This window comes from Eptesicus fuscus, chromosome 10, assembly GCF_027574615.1.
Source record: "Eptesicus fuscus isolate TK198812 chromosome 10, DD_ASM_mEF_20220401, whole genome shotgun sequence".
In the NCBI taxonomy this organism is placed as follows: Eukaryota; Metazoa; Chordata; class Mammalia; order Chiroptera; family Vespertilionidae; genus Eptesicus; species Eptesicus fuscus.
This window is the reverse complement of record NC_072482.1, coordinates 20,296,325-20,321,118: the sequence shown is the minus strand read 5'-3', so window position 1 is coordinate 20,321,118 and position 24,794 is coordinate 20,296,325. Positions and strand designations below refer to the sequence as shown.

Genomic DNA, 24,794 nt, shown 5'->3' with positions numbered 1-24,794 from the left:
CTAATATACTACAGATTTGATATTGATATGGGGTGTATTGCTCCAACTCCTATCCTGAAGATGGTTTGATTGTCCCTCAGCTGGAGTGCAAGATAAATAGAGCAGTAAATTCACAAGCATGTTTCAGTGGCTCTTGATATGTCATACATGCGCGTGCACGTGCACACACACATACACACACACACAACCATATAACATATGGAATACTGAAATATACAGGATAATAAATAGTTGATAAATAGAAGACTTGAAGAGATTTTGATTTTTCATTATTGTGAAAGTTGAATAGATACAATATGCATATACTTCACAAAACAACATATAGAATAATATGAAATAATGTCAGATAATATGGCAGATGATAAACTAAGAAATTTGATTTTTCATTAATATATCAATTGTATCTAGGTTTATCTAAAATATACATAACATGATAATATAGACTAACATGTCAGATAATATAACAGATGACAAGAACACTTCAAGAACTTTGATTTTTTTACTAGTGTGTAAGTTGATAGAAGTAGTGGCTTCTAGGATCTATAAATATACTTGAAAATGCTGTCTTAAATATTAAAACATTCTTCCTTTATAACAGTTTATATTGTTTTACTGTATATGAATTTCAGCCCATCTGAATACTGCAAAAATGAATTTAACATTGATAAATTCACAAATTTAACAAATTTAACATTGATGGGGTGAGGTGATATAATTGAGGTGTCACTAGCACCCCACCCTCCAGTAATTGCTCTGGGGCTTACATGGGTATTGTGAGTTCCTGGTTCTGAATATCAGCCTTAATATTTTGTTTTTGGTATTCATGCTTTAGGTGGAACCATCCTCAGCATCGCAGGAGCAGGGTTCAGCAGGGACCCAGCTTTAATTTTGGTGCTTGTGGGCAATCGGTCCTGTGACATTGTGAACTTAACAGAGACAAACGTCTGGTGTGAGACCCCCACCCTCCTGCCGCCTGAGGCAGATGTCCTCACTGTCCCAGCCCCCGTGGAGGTCTGGGCTGGTAACATGTCCTTCACCCAGGGACCTGCACCACGCCTGGTGGGGAAGGGCTTCACCTTCACGTACAAGGTGGCAGCAACGCCATTGGTCACTGCTGTGCAGGGAGAATTCACAAATAGCAGCCTGAGCCTCTACGTGGAAGGAAATAACCTCTCCAACTCAGTGATGCTTCTGGGGGACTTGAACTGCGACCTAGAGACACAGTCTTTCGGGAGCAACGTGAGCCTGTCTGGGTGCTCCTTTCCTCTCCACGGTTTGGAGGCCGGCGTCTATCCCCTTCAAGTGCGTCACAAGCAGATGGGCTTTGCTAACATGTCTGCGGTGCCCCAGCAATTTGTGGTGACACCTCAGATAATGGCCATCTCGCCAGCCAAGGGTTCTGCTTGCGGTGGGACCGTACTCACGGTGAGCGGGTTGGCTCTCAACTCCAGGAGGAAGTCGGTTCAGGTTGATCTTTCGGGTCCTTTTACTTGTGCGACTTTGAGCTTGGGGGACCAGACAATCCTGTGCCAGGTTGACCTGCTGGGCGACTCCTTGCCTGGTGCTTCCTTCACCCTGAACGTCTCAGTCCTGGTCAATGGGCTACTCAGCGAGTGCCAGGGTAATTGCACTCTTTTCTTGAGGGAAGAGACAACTCCTGTCATGGATGCCTTGACCACTAACATCAGTGGGTCTCTGACTTTAGTGCTGATTAGAGGTCAGAGGTTAGGCACCACAGCCGATGAGCCAGTGGTGTATTTGGATGATCATCTTCCTTGTATTGTAACCTTCTTTAATGCAAGCCACATCACATGCTGGATAAGTGACTTGAGCCCAGGACTCCACTACCTATCAATTGTTCCTTCAAGAAATGGGTATGCTTGTTCTGGTAACGTTTCCAGACACTTCTCCATTTTGCCTCAGGTGTTTGATTATTTCCCCAAGAATTTCAGCACACATGGCGGAGGCCTTTTGACCTTAGAGGGCACCGCCCTAAGAGGGCAGAACAGCACGTTGGTCTACATTGGGCAGCGGGCCTGCCTGACGGTGAACATCAGCACAGAGCTCATCCAGTGCACTGTTCCTGCAGGGAATGGCTCCGCTGTCCTGGACATAGAGGTAGATGGACATTCATACCAGATGGGAGTCATTGGTTATAGCAGCACCTTCACCCCGGAATTGCTCTCTGTTTCTCACACCGGTGACGTCTTAACCTTTGTGGTGGCCCGGATCTCAGGAGCTGAGAACGTTGACATTTTTATCGGGGTGTCACCCTGTGTGGGTATATCTGGCAACTACACGGTTCTCCAATGCGTGGCCCCAGTCCTTGCTGCCGGGGAGTACCAAGTCAGAGGTTATGACCACATAAGAGGGTGGGCCTCTTCCGTCCTGGTGTTCACATCAAGAGTTACGGTCACGGCAGTGACTGACAGCTTTGGTAAGCGAAGCAAATAAGACAGAATGCTTTCTTTATGTAAGTGGTTTAATCGCTGCTCTAAGAGGTAGGGGACAACATCGATCTGAATGACAGAAGGAGAGAGAAGCCTGGTTGGCCTCTTACAGTCCCAGTTTCTTCCAGGAGCTGCATGTGTGAGGCTATATTTTTCATCAAAGGAATTGTACATATTCTCTAAGTGTGTGATTGTATTTTAATTGGAAGCTTATATACAATTGAATTTGTGTGTTAAATAATACCATTTATAAGAGCTCATAATTTGATCATTTAAGTAGAACATAAGTGCCTATGTGTCTATTTGAATTATTTTAAACGTATTAAATGTGATTAATTTTTATCATTTTATATATTTTACAGATGAATTAATATTCCACTAATAATAGGCCAACTGCCTACTATGATCACATTGGTTGAACTTTTTCTCCTTTTAGATTAACTGAAGTTTGCCTTGCCTTTTCTTCTAAGGATGGTTTCAGCTTCTATTCACGTAAAGCCTTAATGCACTTAGGATAGCTCGAATTTGATTGGGCTGCAGAAAGTACAGAGGAAATTGTTGGAGTTGAAACTTAGACTGATGCAGTACTAGCCAAGCCTTTTCTTAGAACAAATCTGTCCGGCTTCAGCTGGGTGGGATGCTATGGGAATTGGGATTTTGATCCCTAGTATGTCGGTAACTTAGCTGGGTAAGCGTCAGCTTCCTTATTTGATAAAGGGGTTTGGGTTGGATGCTCCCTAGTTCCCCTTTCTTCTCTCTTAAGATTTCATGATTTTTATAGCGAAAAAGCAGAGGTTTGAAAGGCATGCCAAGCAAAGTGTTGTTCTTGAGTTTACCAGGTGGCTGTGTAAGTACCACCTAGATTTGCTATGAAGGCAGTAGAAACTCAAAACTCTTTCTCAGTGTGGACTAGAAATTGCACGTGTCTGAGAGTCCTGGTGACATTTAGCTTTATTGATTCTCAAACTGAAGCAAAATGTGTGTGTTAAAAGTTGTCATACTTTTACCCATTAGAGACAGGAACTGTCATACAGTGCTGTAGAAGTGTAAACCTGTGCAACATCATTTTGGAAAAAAATATGGAAATATTCATTAAAACTAAAAATTTATGTTTCCTCTGACCTAGAAATTCCACTTCTAAGAATTTGGAATAGTTTTATTTAAATAAGTGTACTGTTCATTGTAGCACAATAATTATATAGCAAGAGAGGATAAATAATGGAAGTATCAATCAATAGGAAAATTGCTGAATAAATTATGGCATAATTATAGAATGAAATTCTAAATAGCTATTAAAGTGATGAGTTACGTCCTTATATATAGACTTGGAAAAATGTCTATGCTATTCCTTTATAAAACAAGTTGTATAAAAATATGTATAGAAAGATACTTTGAATAAAAAATATGTATGCTTAGAAAATTCTGGAAGGATTCACAAGAAACTATATGTAGCTACTTTTAGTGAGTGAGATAGGTGATTAGGGAAACTTTTACTTTATTTTTTATACTTTTTTTTTTTTGTATAAAAACTTAAAGAACTATAAAAAGCATTACTGCCCTAGCCGGTTTGGCTCAGTGGATAGCATTGTCATAAGCATTGGCTTATGGACAGAAGGTCCTGGGTTCGATTCCAGTCAAGGGCACATATCTCCATTGCAGGTTCAATCCCTGGCCCTGGTCGAGGTGCATGCAGGAGGAAACCAATGGATGTGTCTCTCTCACATCAATATTTCTATCTCTCCCCTTCCTTTCCACTCCTAAAAATCAATGGAAAAATATCCTCGTGTGAGGATTAACAACAACTAAAGAAGCATTACTTTTCTATATGAAAATTATTACATTTTTATAGGTTGTTGACTATGATTGGGGTCAGACCAACAAGGACTCTGGCTTAGTGAAAATAAGCTGAGGGAGGCTGTCGGGCCCTAAGCCAGCTGTGTGGGTTCTAGAGGGTGTAAAAAGAGTGATGGGCAGCAAGGAAGCGTGAATTTGAATTGCGAGTTAAGTAAAGAAAGAGATCTGCCTCTATGATCGTGCATTTGTGATTGTGTTTTGAAGGCTGCCTGGGTGGACGGCTTGTGCATGTGTTTGGAGCAGGATTTTCTCCAGGGAACATCTCCGCTTCCGTGTGTGGTGCTCCCTGCCAAGTCCTGGCTAACGGTACAGTGTCTGCCTTCAGCTGCTTGGTTCTCCCCCTGGATGGTCAGTAAAAATGCCGTCTGTTTTTAAGAGAGTATATATGAGAATGATATTCTTTGGTTAGCTCCGTTTTAGTGATTAACACTGTATGCACCTCTAATTTTTCTGTGTTCCTGGGGAAAGAATTTCTCTACTTCCTGTCTAAAATGGTAGCTAGAATCAAGGACCTTGTATTAAAATGTTGTCATATTAATGGCAACAAAAATTGATCACCTGTGTTCTTGATTGCAGTCATATGATGATGGAGAAAGTAATTTTGAGTTCTAAATATTGGTTTCAGTGACAGCTCTTGGTCTCTGTCTGGGGTGGGCTGATAAAAACATCTGGTTATTCCAGGTACTAGAGAAGGGATCAGATCATTAAGCTATTTCTCGCATATTTGCCTAATGGCTGAGTTCTTGAATTCTTATTATAGGCAAAAGAGCCAACATTAACATCATCCTCTTATTCTACAATGTTCAGGTAATTTCTTGGGCCCTTACTCAGTAAAACACTATGATCTCTCACTGCTTTGAGCTTCTTAGGAAGGAAGGTGCAAAGCTTTGATAGTCCCATGATAGGGCTTTACAACACAGGGTATTTACCCACTGAGCTTTACAAAAAAAAGCTAAGGGAAGAAATTGCCATTGTCACTGCAGGAACAGCTTAGCCAGGTGATTATCTTGTTTGCATAATCATAGATATTGTAGCCATGAACTGAAAAACCATTTTTACACCTGCTCTCTGTATAGTGCTATAAGTTATATTCCTAGCATGTGTCTGTACCTTGAATGCCATGCAGGTTTTACAAAGCATCGTTTCATCTGAGCTTGGGAAAAAATTCCAAGATGGATAATATTGTGATGGTGGTTTGCAATGGATTGTCTTACACAAGAAGGAGGAAGAGGAGCAGGAAAAAAGAAAAGAAGGAGAAACAATTCTTACTTAAAATGCTAGAAATTGAGTTTCTATATCATCATATATATAAGCAGAACATTGTGGAGGAGACCTATGCTACTTAAAATTTTACAGTAGGAAGCCAAATGAATTTAATTCCACAATGGGAAACTTAAGATACAGTAGAAGATTTAAGTTTAAGATGTTTTCTGTTTCATTTTTCACTTTACCTTCTATGCATAGAATAGTGCTGACACAGTGCATGTGTAAAATCAATGCTTGATAAGGGAATAAATGAAGGAATTAGGAAACCATGAGAACAGAAAATCAAGACTCAACATTTTTAGGTTTTAATATGTAATAATAATGCTATTTTTTTTTTAAAAAAGGCTTTTACATATACACTGCTTAAATTAATTAACTTTTTAAAGCCCTGTGGTATTATTTAAAGACATTTGATTTCAACTAGAAGTCCAAGATAAAAAGGATATAGGGTCAGGTAAATTGTGGTAGTGGAAGTGTGACAACTCCTAGGGGAGGAATAATATAAATTATATTATTTTAAAGATTTAATGAAGTTAGGAAAGGACTTAACATTCTATGATTTTAAGAGGAAAATGAGTTGGAAGCTGTAACTCTTATCATTGTCACTAGGTGTCACCAAACACTCACTGATTGTGCAAGAGCTGCTAATTTAGGGAAATGGATAAGTTGACTTATTTTCTTCTTTCATGAAAAGAAAAAAAGAAAAGTATTAAAAAAAACTCTTAATGACAGTATCCACAGATGGAGAAGAATTGATAAAAACCAACTCCATTGGTTCTTTACTTGAGATCCAGTGTGGTATTTGGGGATTCTGTCAACTCCCTGAAACTGATGAAAACATTTTGAGTATATGATTGTGTATATTTTTTCCTACTAAATAGGTCTATAATGGACATGAAATAATTAAAGGGAGTGTCTCTCACAAATTATTCGAAGCTACTAATAATTTCTCTACTTGCAGATAAGATTGCATGTAATCAATCATTTTATATTTGTTATATAAATTTATGTTATATTGAAAAAACTTTTTAGAGGACTATTTCATAAGCAGCTATGATGTGCACTGACCACCAGGGGGCAGATGCTCCAACTGGTAGGTTAGCTTGCTGCTGGGGTCCAGCTGATCGGGACTGGGCAAGATGGGGCTGGGCATGCGCTCCTGAGGTCCCTTCCACTGTCCCTCCCCGGCCACCAGCCTGCAGATGGCCCCGATCTCTGGCCAGGCAGAGGGACCCCACCCGTGCACGAATTCGTGCACTGGGCCTCTAGTTGAGAATATAATATCATTGCTATTGTTTTTGCTAGAGCAGTAACAGCAGCATCACCTGGGAATTTGTTAGAAATGCAAATTCATGAAACCTACTGGATCTGAAACATTCCAACAAGTAGACATTTTGGTATTTCACTTCTAAGCTCCCTCTGAATTCTGACATTCTTTCCTAATTAGAAGCTCCAAACTAGGTAACTCCTCTATGTAAGCAAGTTCTGACCATATTGGGTAGCATCTTAAGATGCCTACATATAATCTGGTCTCATATTTGTTTTAAAAATTACACTGCTGCTTTGCTGGTTTATAATCTCTCTGTTACTATTATTCCAAGGTGTTTTTTCTTTCTCTCTTTCTTTGTAACATAACTGTGCACAGCTGGAATTTCCTCATCTTATATTTATATAATTTCTTTTTTTCTTCTGTGGTTTACTGCCTTACTATTTTCATTTAGTCTTTTTGTTTATTTCTCTTAACTTCTCTAATTTGCTAAGGTCACTTTGAATTCTGACCCTTGCTTTGAGTTCTGTTTCTTAGTTTGACTTTGCATAATGAAGAAAGCAATGTTTCAGATTCTGGGATGCAGATGATGGCTTAGAACCCAAACTTTCCTAATTATTGTTTTGCTTATTCTGATACCACAGCACAAATGTGTTTTCTTTTCATCAGTAGAGCAGGGGGTTTAAAGGTGCTGCTCTAAAAAGTTTTTTTTTTTTGTTTTTTTTTGTTTGCTACTTTTGGTATTCTCTCTCTTTACCTTTCTCCCACACTGTGCTTCTAACATAAAAAGAATTATATTTTGTTCATGCGATAGGTTGTAAAACATCTTGTCAGGTGAAACTGGTACTTTGTGTTTATAAAATCAGCAAGATGTTGATCTTTGGCCTTTTTGCTCTTACACCTTGAATTATACTATATGACTTTTTCATGGAAACTTTAACTTTTCCATGAGGCAGGAAAAGCTAAAGTGATTAAGGTTACACCACTATTTAGTGGCCAAACCTTGAGTAAAATCCATGGATTCTGATCCCAGCCCTCGGTAACTTTTCATCATCCACCTTGTCAATTTGCATCCACCTAATCACCCATAATGAGTTCATTATTTTATAGGTGTTGAGCCTGTTTTTATTTGCCCTAGGGCTTACTAACTGGAAGTTCTCATGTTTCCTCTTACCCATAGGAGTCTTACTAGTACTTGCCAGCCATTTTAATGGCTATGATTCATTTAGGACACATTCACAGACAATCTGCTATGTGGCGGATGCTTTGGAATGTAAGAGCAACAATAATAATATGTGCATGTGATTGCATAAGTGCAAACCCTCTCACATGGACTTATCTCATTTGTCCCTGTTTCATGCAGCAGTGTGATGGAGACAGGGCTTAGTTTCAAGCCCACAGTTCCTGATAACATTTGTCATGTACCTGCATGGACAGGCTACCTGTAGAGATAGAAGGCTAGAGAAAATTTTTCTTATTTCTTCATTATTTCATTCAGGTTTTCAGGTAGAGCTGCTCCAAAACCATCTCGTGTAGAGATTAATCTTCCTGTTTAAAGTTATTGCCAGTATGCCTTGTTGATGCTGTAAACATTGTGTCTTATGACCTGGAAAGAAATGGCCTAGGAGGTCAAAGGGCTTTGAATAATTGATTTTCTTCTTTACAGAAGGTTAATAGTCATAAGTATAGGAAAATTAAGGACTTCTTTTAATCAAGAGATCCCATAAAGAGAATGAAAAGTTTAGCCACAAACCTGGAGAAGGTATCAGTGGCCATATAATCTCTATAGGTTTAGTACTCAGAATATATAAAGAACATAAATTAATAAGATAAATATTCCAATAGAGAAAAGGACAAAAGACAGAAATAGGAATTTAGGTAGAAGAGAAAACATGTTATTACTAAACTTGTAAAAATTGTTTGATAAAAAAAATTGATAAACATGCAATTTAAGGCTTCAATGAGGTGCCATTGTACACTCACTGGACTGGCCAAAATTAAGAGTCTGATAATCACAAGTGCTGAGAATTATGTGGAGTAGCAGGAACTCAAAATTATTGCTGGTAGGAATGTAACATGACACAACCACTTGGAAAACAATATGGCTCTATCTTGTAAAGTTGAACTTGTATCTACCTTATAAACAAGCAATTTGAAGGCATATACCCCAGATAAATTTTTGTGCATGTTTATAGAAGCAAAATCTAGGAAATATCCAAAAGTCTATTAATAAGAGAAATGAAAACCATATTGTATATTCACACAGTATAGTATTGAACAGCAGTGAAAATGTATGGACAAGGTCAATGGGGGAAAAAGGAGACATATGTAATACTTATAAAGAATTGAAAAAAAGAAAAAAAAAGTATGGACAACATTTACATGTGATAATATAAGTAAATCTTGGAAGTATACTATTGAGTGAAAAAATCAGAATACTATGTCACATATTCTATTTTATAAAATTCAAAAACAGGTATAACCCAGTAATCTTTTGTTTGGGAATATAAAGCCGTTTGAGAAAACTGTTTTAAAAATGCAAGTGGTTGTTTCTGAGAATGAAGAGGAAGAGGGTGGACTTGGTGAGGAGCATCCAGATTTGAGAGTATCACAACTCTTAGATTTTGTGTTGGCTGGCAGATTCACGTGAATTTTTCTTATTATGTTGTTTCATATTTTATAAAAAATTTACTTATATTATTCTGTGTGTATTATGTACACATAATATATTTTAAAAGAAGTAAACTGATTATTTTCCTATTAGTTAAAGGACAACACATGAACTTCATTTATGTAACAATGTGAGGCTTCCAGTTCTTTCCATGGTGATTACCTAACCTAATGGTGACCATTTCCTGCAGTGTCCTTGGCTTCCCTGTGTGACCTGAAGCATGAGCATGAGAGCTGTGAAGCCGCCGCTCACACCTACGTGCAGTGTGATTTGACTGTCACTGTGGGGGCAGAGAAACTGCCCGAATCATGGCCTTTCCTCTACATTTGTGAAGAAAGTTCCCAATGCCTCTTTGCACCAGATTACTGGACAGAGTCAGCCTTTCCATTGTTCTCAGGCCTCTTCATCAGGTAACCCTGTGCTCTCCCTCCCTGACCTTCCCCACAAATGCATGGCCAATGGACTGATGGAGGCATCAGAGACTGCAGATTGGGTGGAGATGGCTCTGGGGCCCCACCACTCTTGTTAGAGGAACTCTTCCATTGTGGATTCCAGTCTGCATATCAAAGCATCTCCTGTCTTTTCAAGTGTTCAAGAGAACATCTGAAAAATCTGCCCAGTAAACAGCCTGCTTTGTTCTTGCTCAGATTTTAATATTTATCTTCCGATCCAAAGCAACATCTGGTGAATGCCAATGGGGAAAGAGATTAGACATTATGAAAAACAGAAGGCTCTTTTCCCCTTTCCTTTTTCTTTTCTTTCCAAACAGATTCACAAATATGACAAAAAGTCATAGAGAAATCCAGCAGATTGCACAATATTTACTCAAAAGCAGGGAGGATGTACAGGGGGAATGATTATAGATCTAGGATTTTGAAGCCATAGCTTATAAGGATTTTTTGAACTTAAGAAACAAATAAACAAATACCACAACTTTCCAGGTAAATCCCCTTTCTTAAAGAAATTTAATAAAACAGATGTGACCATGTTCGTAACTCTGTATGGCCTTAATTTCCACAAGCAGTTTCTTTCCTGTGTAGTGTGACTTTTCATTGCTGAGCATGGCCCTGTATCCTTCCTAACTTCTTATCTGGATGGAGTGGTTACATCAGATAGTTTATGAAGGCCTATTTTCCCATTTAAAAAAGAAAACTATACAAGATCAATTACCCAGCATGAAAGAGGTGACTGGTTCTTTTCATGGCCATCCTACTATTCCATGTTTTGAGACTGTGATTTAGCATGAATTTGCCACTGGAGGTTTGTGTTTAGTCAAGGAATTGACTGGTTGCTTTTTAGAAGAGCTTGAAGAACTCTGTTTAGGTCACATAGGAAATGGGGTCCTAGAGGTTATACTCAGGTGAGACTGTATTTCAGAACTCACTGCTGCTGGACACCAAGATGTACATGTTACTGTCCCTGGCTCCATTGAATTGGTGGACTTGATCTAGATCCCAAGAGCTATTCCTTTAGAGTTGTTCTATGTTCTTCCTCCTCATTCTAGGAGGTGGCTGAGGCTACTGAGCTTTAGACCCCATTAAAATGTATGCCCTTATCTATTAACTAGAGGCCTGGTGCACGAAATTCATGCATGGGGGTATGTGTCCCTCAGCCCAGCCTGCACCCTCTCCAATCTGGGACCCCCCAAGGGATGTCCGACTGCCCGTTTAGGCCCGATCCCGGTAGGATCGGGCCTAAACGGGCAGTCGGACATCCCTCTCACAATCCAGGACTGCTGGCTCCCAACTGCTTGCCTGCTTGCCTTCCTGATTGCCCCTAACCGCTTCTGCCTGCCAGCCTGATCACCCCCTAACCACTCCCCTGCCAGCCTGATTGATGACTAACTGCTCCCCTGCCAGCCTGATTGCCCCTAACTGCCCTCCCCTGCCAGCCTGGTCACCCCTAACTGCCCTCCCCTGCAGGCCTGGTCCCCCAACTGCCCTCCCCTGCTGACCCGGTCACCCCGAACTGCCCTCCCCTGCCAGCCTCATCACCCCTAACTGCTCTCCCCTGCTGGTCTGGCCCCCCCACCCCCAAACTGCCCTCCTCTGCAGGCCTGGTCACCCCTAACTGCCCTCTCCTGCAGGCCTGGGTCCTCCCCCAACTGCCCTTCCCTGCAGGCCCGGTCGCCCCCAACTTCCCTCCTTTGCTGGCCTGTTCACCCCTAACTGCCCTCCCCTGCAGGCTTGATCACCCCCAATTGCCCTCCCTTGCAGGCCTGGTCCCTCCCAACTTCCCTCTCCTGCTGGCCTGATCACCCCCAACTGCCCTCCCTTGCAGACCTGGTCCCTCCCAACTGTCCTCCCCTGCTGGCCATCTTGTGGCAGCCATCTTGTGTCCACATGGGGGCAGCCATCTTTGACCACATGGGGGCAGCCATCTTGTGTTGGAGTGACAGTCAATTTGCATATTACTCTTTTATTAGATAGGATAGAGGCCTGGTGCATGGGTGGGGGCTGGCTGGTTTGCCCTGAAGGGTGTCCTGGATCAGGGTGAGGTTCCCTTGGGGTGTGGGGCGGCCTGGGCTAGAGGCCTGTGGTGGTATGCAGGCCAGCCATGCCCTCGGCAACCAAGCATAGGCCAGGGACAACTGGAGGCAGGTATCTGGTATTTATTTATTTTCTATAATTGAAACTTTATAGCCTTGAGCAGAGGCCAGGGCGGGCGGGAAGCTTGGCTTCCTTCATCACTGGGTGTAGTCCAAGCCTCCAGCTGGCTCCAGCTCCATGGCCGCCTCCATCTTGGTTGGGTTAATTTGTATATATGCTCCTTATTGGCTGGTGGGCGTGGCTTGTGAGTGTAGTGGAGGTACGGTCAATTTTCATGTTTCTCTTTTATTAGATAGGATATCATCTTGAAAGTGCTATTCAATGTTCTAGATATCACAGCAAGCAAAAGTGGGTGTGTTTTCTTGAGAAAGAATGAAAATAAGTGTTGTGAGCTAAACAAACAAAGTGTATACTTAGTGTTGAGGGTGAGGGGAACCACACTGCTCTTTGCTGCTATGAGAAGGAAAGTTAGAACAATCTACAGAGATCACTTGGACAATATGCACCAATAACCTTAAAATTCTTTGTATTTGGAGACTCAGCAATTTCACTACTAGGATTTTATTTTAAGAAAGCAGTTTGAAGTATGTAATATTTATGAAAACATGTTCTTTGAAGGTTTAAGTATCATAAAAATTTGAAATGAAATAAGTGTTCAGTAATAAAGAATGCATTCAAATGATAATATACTAAGAAACCTTTGAAAATCATGTTGTAGAATATTTAACCAAAGAGGGACATGCTTACAATATATTGGAAAGTGAAAGGCACAAGTCACAAAATAGTGTATTATCTATTCCTAATGGTATATATAATGCATATATTTCTATAAGCATGTAATAGGTTGCCAGAGCTGACTGGCAGACTTTGAATGATGGATGAAGGACTACCTTGACACACGTTTCTGTGAAAGAGAAGCTAAGGGGCTAGTTGGCATTAGGAGCCAAAAAAGCCTCGATTGCCTGCCTTGTTAGCCTTTTATTGTCATAATAGCTTGAACTAAAATTAATTATTAGATACAATTAACAGTGTAAGTATTCTTGAGAAAGCATATGTGTCTGTCCTGTCCTTTAAGCAAGGACATGTCTAAGTAAACACTCAGGGGTTCAGATTTGTTTGGGAAAGTCAAGGTAGGGACTGCGGCCTTTGGCAAGTTCTCCTAGAGGCCCCTGACCTTTTGGAGAATCCTTCTTACAGACATTCCAACCAAGTCCCATGCTTACCTACAATAGGTGATTAGAAAAAAGACTGGAAGGATGTATTCTACAGCATTGAGAGTGCCTATTCTTGGGTGTCTGTAGTGCTGGTCATGTTTATTTTAGTCATTGAGTTTTTATGTATTTTTTTCAGTGAACACGTACTAATTTAAAAAGCAGAAAACATACTGTAAATTATACAAGGGGCATTAAGAAAGTCATGTGCCAAATAGCTTACCTTGGTTTCTCTTAAGATTATGCCTGTGAAACCAGAGAACTATCTTAGCAGGGGACCCATTTCCATGAAATGCTTTATCCCCCTGCCAGTCACTACCACTATGGATTTGATGTCAATGGACAAAGGTAGACATGCATATCTGGGGTGAAAATATGCCCACTTCGTCTGTCCATCCATCCATCCATCCATCCATGCACCCACCCACCTACCCACTTATCAAGTTCCTACTATATTTTAGGTACTGTGTCAGGAGCTGGTCACTCCATGGGGAATAAGGCTTCAAAGTCCCTGCCCTTAAGGGTAGAAGAGAAAGCCAGACAATAAACAATATGGCCCCATCTTGTGATAAGGACTATAAAGTGATGTAAAATGGTGGGGCTACTTTATATGATGTGCTCAGAGGATGCTTCTCTGAAGAAGTGCCTTTAGTGCTGGAATAAGGAGAAGAAAGTGTCATTATGGAGAGTCAGGCAGTGAGGATAGCAAATGCAAAGGACCCATCAAGTTTTGTGAACTGTCAGAGGACAAAGGGCAGTAGGGTGAGGAGGAAGGAAAGTGGCTCTAGATGAGCTCAGGGAGATCTGTAAGGCCTTGAAGGCCATAAAAGGAGCTTAGGTTCTATTCTAAGAACAGATTAAGTTAATTAAGTATCTTTCCAAAGTCATGGAGACAAGCCTCGGCAGTGCCAGGACCGGAACCCAAGGCTTCTGACTCACAGTGTGCTTAGCACAGGGCCCTGCTGTTAGCAGTAGCGATGAAAGTCTTGGCTGGACTGCATGGGTTCAATGAGATTTCATAGCCATAGGAAGCAATTTCAGGCTAAGTGAGGAAGATAGAATGATGCAAGTGCTTTTTATTGCCTGTCCTAGAGAGTGCATACAGGAAGATAATGGGGTTACTTTTGGATCTGATCAGGCCAACTAGGTTAGTGGTCAGAAAACTTAGAACTTTCTTTGCTATCATTTGGACCAAAAATTTTTACCATGTTCCTTCACAATAAATATCTGTGTATGTGTGCATGCACATCTATATAACCTATATGCATGTATCTCTACCTATACACATGTTTATACTTATATTTAAATCTCGCCAACTATACTACTTAATCCATAGGATTATTATGAAAGAAAGCATGGAATAGTAACTATTAAGAAACTTAGAAATTTTGTAGATGTTAGACTATTTTTAACATCCTGGAGTTTCTGCTAATTTTGATGATGGTTTTTTAATGAAAAAAAAATCTCTAGTGAGATAATCAGGAACAAATATAAAAAGAAATATGAGCTAAAGCTTATAAAAAAAATCTAAGCTAACAGAAAAGGGTTTTAACTTTTTTGGAGCAAGAAGAACCTGATTAGGGAAGACAGTGCGTTGCTACAGGCAAATGAAAGGAGGGAGAAGTAACTGACAAAGAACCTAGAGAGGCAGAGATAGCTCATTGGGAGGGTGGGAGCCAAAGACCAAGAAAGTTGTGAAGGAAGTTGGTCATTCTTTTCCTTGAGTTCCTGTCGGTATCCCAGATCATCCCTATACTGAGAAAAAAAACCTAGCTCGTGATTGGTAATCAGTGTGACAGGAGGGCACACAACAGAGAGAGGTGATGGGCACATATTCTTTTATTTGATTAAAAAGGGAAAAAGGGGAATTCTGGATAGTTAGACAATGAAGCTTGGTTATCCCTGATGAATTTCTAGAATGAATTATTCATCAGATGGTTTGTGAGCCTTCAGAAAGGGAAGTCGCTATCTGGGAATCAACTCACAAGGAATGTGATGGTGTGGTGGACCAACTTCATTTCCTTCCCAAACTGTTCCAAATACCCTCTCTACCCCCAGTAGCAAAGGAAAGGTTCTAGCCATAAAGCCCAAGCACACAAGCAGCCAGTTGGTTTGAAGTTACGTATTTTATTTGAACAGTCTGTGAATTTTGAATTCTATTCCATCCTATTTCCATATTCATCTAAATATTACATTACATTTTAATTTAAAAGTTAAATTACCTTTTTTCCCCCCCTTCTGATTCTTAGAGTACAACTGACACTCCAGGAGCAAATGCTGTATTTATCCCATGGTTCTGTCTAACCCTGGATGATGACTCAGCTAAATATATTTGTAGCTGCATTATAGGCTCCCGATTCAAAACATATTTGAGCAATGGCTCCACATAATGGAGATGACATGTACCCATAATGAATGTAAATGCACACATTTATATTTTAACAAAAATATGACCAGCACATAGTGTGAGTGGCCTTATCTGACATTTAATGTGTGCCAGATTCTGTGCAACTCATATTGTAGTGGTCATTTTGCTCCATTCCCTCAACACTTTTATAAAATAGGCACACAATAATTGGGATCTCCATTTTATAAACCAAAGCTTAGAGGGTCTTGTCTTCACACTGTCATATAGATGGTAACTATATGCTTGGGGATTCAAATCTAGCTGGTCTGCTCCCAAGCTTAGCCTCTGCATGCTAATGCTTTTCAGAAAATCAGGTGTACAAGTACAGGATGGTAAATCCTCAGGCAGTTGCCACTCTGAGACTTTGAATTTACCACCATCTTAAGTTAGGCATGGGGCTACTAAATCAATAGGGAGGGCTCAGATAAAGGGAGACCACAGCCTTAGTGGTCAGCCCAAACCATGCGTGTTCAGTTCTGGGCCCCATGATGTTAACATACTGACAATCTACAGTGGATTAGAGGAGAGTGGGCATGGAAATCATGTCTTGCGGGGGATATGGAGCTGGGAATATTTTAGCAGAAAGAAAAGATTAAGTAGACATGGTAGTTATCCTGCTCATTATTTTTAGCAAATTGTGGGAGCAACCATTTTGACATTGATTTGAAAAAGGATGCTCTAGTCTGACATGATTTAGTTTCTCAAGCAGTGACCTCTTGCCCTTTCTACTGCTCTTCCTGGTCTTCCCATGCGATCTGTCATCTTCATGGCTGACGTTCAGTCAGCATTTCAAAACCTTAGAATACTGCTCTAGGAGACAGGACACACAGGTTCTAATCTCAGAGCTGCCATACTTTTGTGATTGACTTTATGCAAATCCCCTGATCATTTTTGGGTTATATTTCTTATACCTCTAACTTACTTTACTGGCTGAAATGAGATCATACATGTGAAATTGTTGAAAAGTTTAAAATATCACGCATTAATAATCTTGGAGTTAGTTGTTACAATGCCTAAAGCCAGGATTATTGTTGAATAAATATCACACCTGTTGGGGACAATGCCCTGTAATATCCACGTGCTCATCTCCCTTAGAGTGCATATTTTTATACTTTCTGCAATGCTGTTTTTCATTTTAAATGCAGTCTGGTTTCTCTCCTTAAAGCAAGAGGACTTTTAAAGCAAGTGGCTGGTAGTATAACTGGCACATATATCGAATCTCCTTAGTCTGGGCTGTTAAGTAAGTTTAATTAATTTACTAAGTTAATGTTCCACTGCTAGCAACAGAGCCTCATTGCCATCAGCTGGGGAGAGGGAATTGAAAGCCTAAATGAGCTCATTTTTTCACAGTTGGAATTAGGGACCAGTTAGCCAGTTGTGTGGGTTTTCCAATTTCTCCATCTGCCCTGGGGGGATTCAGGCAATTCACTCCCCCAACACTAAGTGTGAGTAAGAACAGGAAGAGGGAAGGGGAAAAGGAAAAAACACACAAAACACACCTCCCTAACGTTTGCTTCCATTTTTGGAACTGGAAGCATTGTTTGCACATTGCTTGTTAGGTTGGGCTTGGAGAAGCTTTTGCTAATGTTCCTGAGAGGTTTGGAAAAGAGAAAGGCTGAAAGATACTTACCACGTGCATTTTCATTGCAGGGTGTGCAGATAAAGGGAAAACAAATAAACAATAAAATAATGGAAACAAAATTACAGAAATTTGCAAAATTTGACAAATGGCGGCCTGTAGTTGCCACAAGCTAATGGCTCGCAATGATTAATAAGAGTAAAAATAATTGCATTTCATTAAGATTGATGACACCCCATTTAACCTCCCCTCTCGTTTCAGCCCTAAAGTGGAAAGAGATGAAGTTCTCATCTATAATAGCTCCTGTAACATTACCATGGAAACTGAGGCAAAGATGGAGTGTGAGACGCCTAATCAGCCAATTACCGCCAAGATTACTGAGATACGGAAAAGCCGGGGCCAGAACACTCAGGTATAATCAAATCTTTTTTACAGACTGATTCAAACAGCTCAAATTTAATTTGTAATATTGTGTACATTAAAAAAACAATTTAGTCCAAATGGCAGCAATATATAATATTAAATGCTCTCAAACTTTGAGGAGCTGCTCTAATGCACAACATCTGAATTCATAGTTAACTATAGTTAATCATATATTTTCTCAAAAATAAATGAATGCTGCCTGGGTTCTTTTAAAACAAATTCTGAGCAGATAATCTCAGCATTTTGTCCTGCTTTCTGGGTGCGTGTTTAAAAAGGGCCTTCTGTGGCGTATTTCTCCTTGAAATAAATGGCCTACAATTTAACCAAGCGCTTCTGGAATATTTCCAAACCATTCAGCCACCCTCAGTGTCTGCTGGCCCATCCAGTTCATCTCTGTTCTGTGGCGAACAGAGTGGAAACTTCAGCTTCTGAGGAAATTACATGCAAATTAAAACCCAAAAGTTCTGCCAGGTCATTTCGTCTGTCTTCTCTACCTCAGTTTATCCTTTTTGAAATCATCTAAACCACCCCCTTCAAGTGGCTCTCCAAGATACCGTCTTAAAAGTCCCCAGTGAGAGTCCACAGCTTCCCCAGGGATTTTCGTGAACTGAAATCAGAGACTAAGGGCTCTTTGGAAATACATCAGATTATCTTTCACAGCTCCCAGGCTTCTCACGGCACACCTACAAAATATAACATTTCTGGAGCACCTACTCCCTTAGGTGCCTTCCTCTTTATGAAAGCAATTCCCACATTTTCCTCTTTTTTGTCTCTTTTTATTTGGAACAAACATTTATTGAATGCCTATTATGTGCCACACATTATAGCAGATTCTCTTGTGAAAGCTGCTTCAGTTAAACCTTTCAAATTCTAAGCTATACTTTTGAGTTTGTAAGGCATGTTTTTTCTATAGACTGCTGAGATTGAATGTATCACTTATCTGAGTAACTTTAGGTAAGTTACGGAACCCCTCTGTGCTTCAGTCTTCTCATCTGTAAAGTGGGGTCAGAATAGCACACCCTTAATAGGCTTGGTGTGAGGATTCTAACACAAGAGCCTTTGCCACTGAAAATGACACCAAACACCATTTAGATGTCTGTTAGCCATTACTGACTGTGCTACTTTGCTAGAAGCAGTTCTAGAAAATGATGCAGAATTATTTTTCTGTCGTGTTTGCTGTTTTGACCAGATCACTTCACTTGTTAGATTTTATCTAAGTTTTCATTGTCTCAAAGGCTAATTTTGAATTTTTGAGGCCTAAATGCCTCAATCATCTTTAAATATTTATGCAGTATGCATTTATTGAGTTCTAACCATGTTCAAGGTCCTCTGCCATACTCTGAAGGAGACAAAAATAACGTGGTTACTTTCAACAATAAAGATAATTTAAAACAAAACAAAACAAATGACATGGAAAGAGACCCCACCTTCAGGGAATAATAGGGAAGAGAGGCCATGTATGCAAGTAGGTAACCTTTAAAGGACACATAGTATCGATTCATCACAGCTGGATGAAATGTTGGATGTCATCTGGACCAGTCCTTTCATTGGTGAGAAGAGTTAACTGAGCTTCATAAAAAAAGATGACCTGAAAAAAGTCACAGCTAATAGTTTTGCATCATAAGGCATGTGGTCTTAAGCGTTGTGGAGGAAGTAAGCTATTTACTCTTTAGAAGCCAGCGGGGCATGTCTGACAAAACCTCCTAGGCTGTGCCAATGTCTAGGAGAGTCCGGTCCTGGGATGTCTTGTGACCCTATACATCTTAGGGTGTCTGCTTTTCCTCTTTCGGCTTTCGGACATGTCACCTGTGTTAGGATACATATTTCCTAATCTGGGCCTGGGCCTGGGGAAAACCAGCATTGAAAGCTGCCTAGTCGAAACTAGAAGTCAAGTCTCTAGCTCCAAATATTATGTGAGAACCTTGGAACTGCAGTTTCACAGAATGTTAGTAGATATTCTATGATAAAAGGGTTCCAAAGTCAAGTACATCTATGAAAGCTGGGTTAAACAAAGTTAAATATATATATTTCACCAAAGGGCTTGTGAGAACATTCAGTAGGTGACTGCATAATGTGAATTTCAGAGGTGGGAAAGGTCATCTTCACATAGGGCAGTCAATGGAATTCTATTGAAGCAGGTGGTTGTATCATGCTGTAGAGGAAAGGGATTTCTGGTGGAGGAACTGGTAGGCACAAGAAACTGACACAAGAGTCCATAGGGAGAGTGCAAAGAACATGGTGTGTGTGAAGGGTCGTGCGAGTTGCAGGTTTGGGAAGGTAGGCTGGGATTGGATTGTGATTGCAGGTTAAGTGTTTGGTTCTTTAAGTCATTGGGTGACAAGTCATCCTTGAGGAGTCACTGCATGATGGAAGTGTGCTTGAGACACATTGATCTGGTGCCTGGGTGGAGATGCCTTGGGAAACCCAAGAAAGGCAAGAGCATCTCAACCAGGCAAGATATAATTGAACTAGGGAGGTGGCAGAGGGAATGGAGAGGAGAGGACACACACAATAGTAGACACTTGACAACTTGTGTTAGACAAGGTTTCAAAGATAGGGAAAATTAGATGTGGTAGGTAAGAAAATTATATGCTGACTTTTCAAATTGGTGAAAAAAAAAATCTTCGTGCTCATGACCCCCAAATTATAATTTCTAGTCCAGAACTCTCCTGAGCTTTAGATTCCTGAACCTCGTGGCCTGCTGATATCTTCACTTGGATATCAAAATTACATCTTTGATCTAACAGATTCTAAATTGAACTCCTGATTTCCACTGCTTCTCCTTCCACCCCCACTGCAGTTCAATAGAGTTGATGGCAACTTTTGCCCACCCCGTACATCCTCATGACTATTTTGCAATTGCCAATTTGTACTTCTTAACCCCTTCCCCTTTTACACCCAGTCCCTTAGCCCCCCTTCTATATGGCAACCATCAATTTATTCTCTGTATGAGTTGGTTTCTGTTTTATTTTATGTTTTTTAGATTCCACATATAAGTGAATTAATGGGGTGGATGAAAATCAAAATTAAGTTCCTGTGAAGGGAAATTTAGATAAAATAGCAAGATGATTTGCCCCACAAATCCCCAGAAAAGCTTTGGGTGTAGAGAAATTTAGGTACCAGGCTATGCATGTCAGGCAGTGCTGAAAGGAGGGGTAGCTAGATCCTGTGAAAAGTAGCGAGATCTGTAAAGAGTAGCTAGATCCCCAGCACACTATTCCTGGTTTCCCCCATCAGTCATCTATTTCTATCCCCCCAAAGAAGTAGAGGCACAATTTCTGTACAAATTGAATTAGTAAGATATCAATTAGGTGCATGAAACCAAGCACAGGGGAGAAAGGAATAAAGAATGTACCTGAAATCAGGAGGATGAATGTAAATATTTGCTTACTCTTTAAAGAATGATCAACCTTCCCCCAACCCCACTAAAACGTTTCCTCTGCCCAGCTCCAGAATCCTGGCAATTCAAGATCTACTCTTTTCAGAAAGGAGACTGGAAGGTACTTTTCTGGAGAAATTAAATCAGAATAAAGACCCCTAGATTTTGACCTTTGTAAGCCCAAGAAAATCCCACTTAGATGGTCCACTCAGATTTTTACTGCATTGCTTTTAAATTTGAATGAACAGATTTTGGTTTTGGCCATGAGAGGGTAATGAGTTTTAGACTTACTCACTTGCTGTACAAAACTATAAAACTAGTTAAAATATATTTCAGGCATTAGGTAACAGATAGCACAAGAACTCGATTCTTGAGAGAAGGGAAACACACCAGGAAAATGGCTTTCTGTCTGGGAGGACTATTCCAAACAAGCACAGGGAAAGAGAACCCAAGCAGAGAGAAGCAGTCTCACTGGTGGAGTTCAGGGATGCTCATGTAGGTAGTAGGTGTGGAAGCGGAGGTAGAGGAAGGAGGAATAGACACATATCTAATGAAAAATGGCCAGAATTATTCCAAATGTGACGAAAACTACACACCCACAGATATAAGGAGCTTAATGAATCCAAATCGGAAGAAACATCAAGCAATCTATTCCTGGAGTTCCCAACAATGTGAAGGTATCAGTTTTTCCAGTTAAGATGGCAAGTCTACATTAATATTGAGAGTCAATGCAATTAAAAAAAAACACCATCAGGCATTTTTATGTGTTTGCTTGTTTTTGGTAAAAAAAAATCCAGGCTGATTAAAAAAATATGGAATTGCCTCAAATAGCCAAAATTACCTGGTAAAGGAATGAATTTTGAGGATTGATGTCAAGGTTTATTATAAATCTCTGGTAATCAATAGGAGTTCTAGTTAAGATCTTGTTTGAAAGAGGGTTCTACTGCTAAAATTTGTTTGAAAACCTGGTGCAGTATCCTGGAACCCGGGGGAGGAGAGAGGTGGAAGGCAGGTGTGGTAAGGCATAGCAAAAGGGCTGCGAGCAGGAAGTTCTTACTGACATTTAGGCTGCAGGACAGCATTAGTGAGGAGAAACACCAAATGTTTTGGGGTTAAGGAGTAAGTGAGTGGCAAATAAGTGCAGGCATCTGGTAGAGATCACAGTAGGAAGAGAAAGAAAGGATGCAGTAAGTATCGTGGTTGGGCAGCCCTCCTCATATTCATGCTCACTATCATTAGTGCATAGGGATGGTTTCTTAACTTAAAGGTGCTTTGATTAAAGCTGTGGTTTACAGGTGTGTTACTGGATTTGAGAAGAGGGAGACTCCATAGTTCTCTCACTCCATTCATTTGTCTGTGATTACAAAACTTCTCTTGGACAAGTCTGGTTAAATCAGCACCATTTTTTTTTTAAGAAATATTTATATTTTTAAACTCACTTGTTCTCTCCAGTTCTTGAATTACTGTTAAAAAGAGCAAAACCACACTGCTTAATTTAATCCCTGCTTGTTGTTTAAGGAGATTCTCCTAGAAAATTGGTGCAATACAGCTCTGTGAAGAATTTTACATTGTCTTTATAATGTGCATAGCTAGTTAGAGGCTAATTTGAAACTACTTTCCATTCTCTAATTGATTTTGTTCCTCTGATTACTGAAATCTGAAAACACTTTTTCCACTTTCCTCTCCCTTTCCTTCCTTTTGGTTTTTCCTTCCTCCTGTTTCCCCTTCCCTTTCCCCTTCCCTTCCCCTTCCTTGCCCTGCCCTCCTCTCTTTCTCCCTTCCCTTCCTGTCTTCTCTCTCTTCTCCATCTTCTTCCCTTTAAACCACCTCTTTTGATCAGAGTGGATCTGCAGGTTGCGTGCCTGTGGAGGAGGTGCTGTTCAAAGCAGGGTTGAGCTGATAGTTAGGTCAGGGACCTATGATAAAGGAACTCAGCTATTGCCCTCTGACCCAGAGGAAACTTACTGAATCCTGTGCCTGTATTTTCTGTGTGAATTGAGGCTCCTAATATATACCAGTTACCTACGGTGAGGGCAGGGGGACTTGAGAAGTCAGGTGGTTTTCTATCTGGAAGGGACTTTACCCGCTTAGGATAATTAGGCAGGTAGTAGACACAAATAGGATTCACTGTGAACAGGAGTTCTGGGCCTGGCTTCTAGTTCTAGCAATGACCCTGTGTGATTTCGAGTGTGTGGTAAGTCACTTAACCTTTCAATTGCTTAAGGTTAGTACTAACCGCCTCCCAGCTTTGGGAAAAAGGAAGACAATACATAAAGAAGTAGATAGCCCTCCCCTTATGGCTCAGTGGTTGAGCATCGACCTATGAACCAGGAGGTCAGAGTTTGATTCCCAGTCAGAGAATCCTTATCACTCATTATTATAAAATCAAGTAATTATTACATTACCATACATGAGTTTGAGTCATCTCAGGTAAATTGCTCTTAATTTTTAACTTAAAAATAAAGGAATTCTCATCATTTGCAGCAACCTGGATGGAATTGGAGAACATTATGTTAAGTGAAATAAGCCAGTCAATGAAAGAAAAATACCACATGAACTCATTTATGGATAATAAAGAACATTATAAACTTGAACAAAAAATAGATACAGAGACAGTAAAGCATCAAACAGACTGTCAAATTACAGGGGGGAAGGTTAGGGAGAGGTGGGGGAGATAAGAGATCAATCAAAGGACTTGTAGCATGTAAGCATAACCAATGGATGCAAAACTCTGGGGGGTGAGGGCATATATGGGAGTGGGATGGGGGGTGGCAGTGGTAAGATAAGTACACGTATAATACCTTAATAAAAAAATTGAAAAAAAATAAATAATAGTTTCTGTCCTTAGTGGAAAACAGCGAGCTGTATTAGCCCTGGGACAGCAACACTATTAGTGACAGGCAGAGGGCAGACCCATTGGGATATGACATGATTATTTCCTTCCGAAGTACAGTTTTGTAAATTGAAGCCGTCCTGGTCTAAATAAATATTGTGTGGTGTTGTTTTTTTTTTCAGTGAAAGCTAATAGTATGCAGAATGTGTGGGTCAGATTGTGGGAATATAATGATCAGATTTCTTCTGATCCTTTCCACATATGAGACTCTAGCTAGCCTGCAAATAGGCATGAGTGCAGTGAGATTACTTTGGTGGTAGATCCATATTAGGGTTCTTTTGATTCTGTAGAGATGAGGCTTGGTGAATGAAGAATCAGAAATGTCCAAGTTAGTTTGTTGACTCCGGCGTGACTTTGGACAACTAAATTTTGTAATCCCTGTCTCAGTTTCTCCATCGGTGACATGGAAGGATTTTATGAAAATCTTTAGCAATGGAATGTGGAAACTGTGATATGTGAATATGTGTGTTTTTAGTATATTTAATTCTCTAAGTGAGAGGAAAAACTTGCTTTTCAGAGGTCCATACATTCATTTCCTGGAGACCATATAGTAAATCACCTCCAGGATAACTGGTGGAGAATTAAGAACACCTAATTGTGAGTAGGCTCCCTTCCCAGGCATGACGGGTCCCAGGCATGAAGGGTCTCAGATGTATGTTAAGTGGGTTCAGAAATTAGATGTAGTTCTGTGTGTGTGTGTGTGTGTGTGTGTGTGTGTGTGTGTGTGTGTGTGGTGGTAATGGTTGCTGTTGTATTTGTGTTGGGAGAAGGAGCAGTATGAGTTTTCTAAGTGGATATGTGGTTTTCTACTAGACGTGTTAAACATTTTTTTAGTCTAATACATA

The 24,794-nt window shown here is 40.3% G+C and overlaps 1 protein-coding gene across 1 annotated transcript in view; it reads left to right on the top strand.

Moving 5' to 3' along the window:
- The window catches only part of PKHD1 (PKHD1 ciliary IPT domain containing fibrocystin/polyductin), a 418,502-nt gene that overhangs the window by 65,841 nt on the left and 327,867 nt on the right, over positions 1–24,794 (top strand). Inside the window, exons 31-34 of the mRNA XM_008157496.3 lie at positions 833–2,437; positions 4,509–4,652; positions 9,699–9,918; positions 17,516–17,666. Of these exons, the coding sequence (XP_008155718.2) occupies positions 833–2,437; positions 4,509–4,652; positions 9,699–9,918; positions 17,516–17,666 (2,120 nt within the window). The remainder of the gene's footprint in view (positions 1–832; positions 2,438–4,508; positions 4,653–9,698; positions 9,919–17,515; positions 17,667–24,794) is intronic.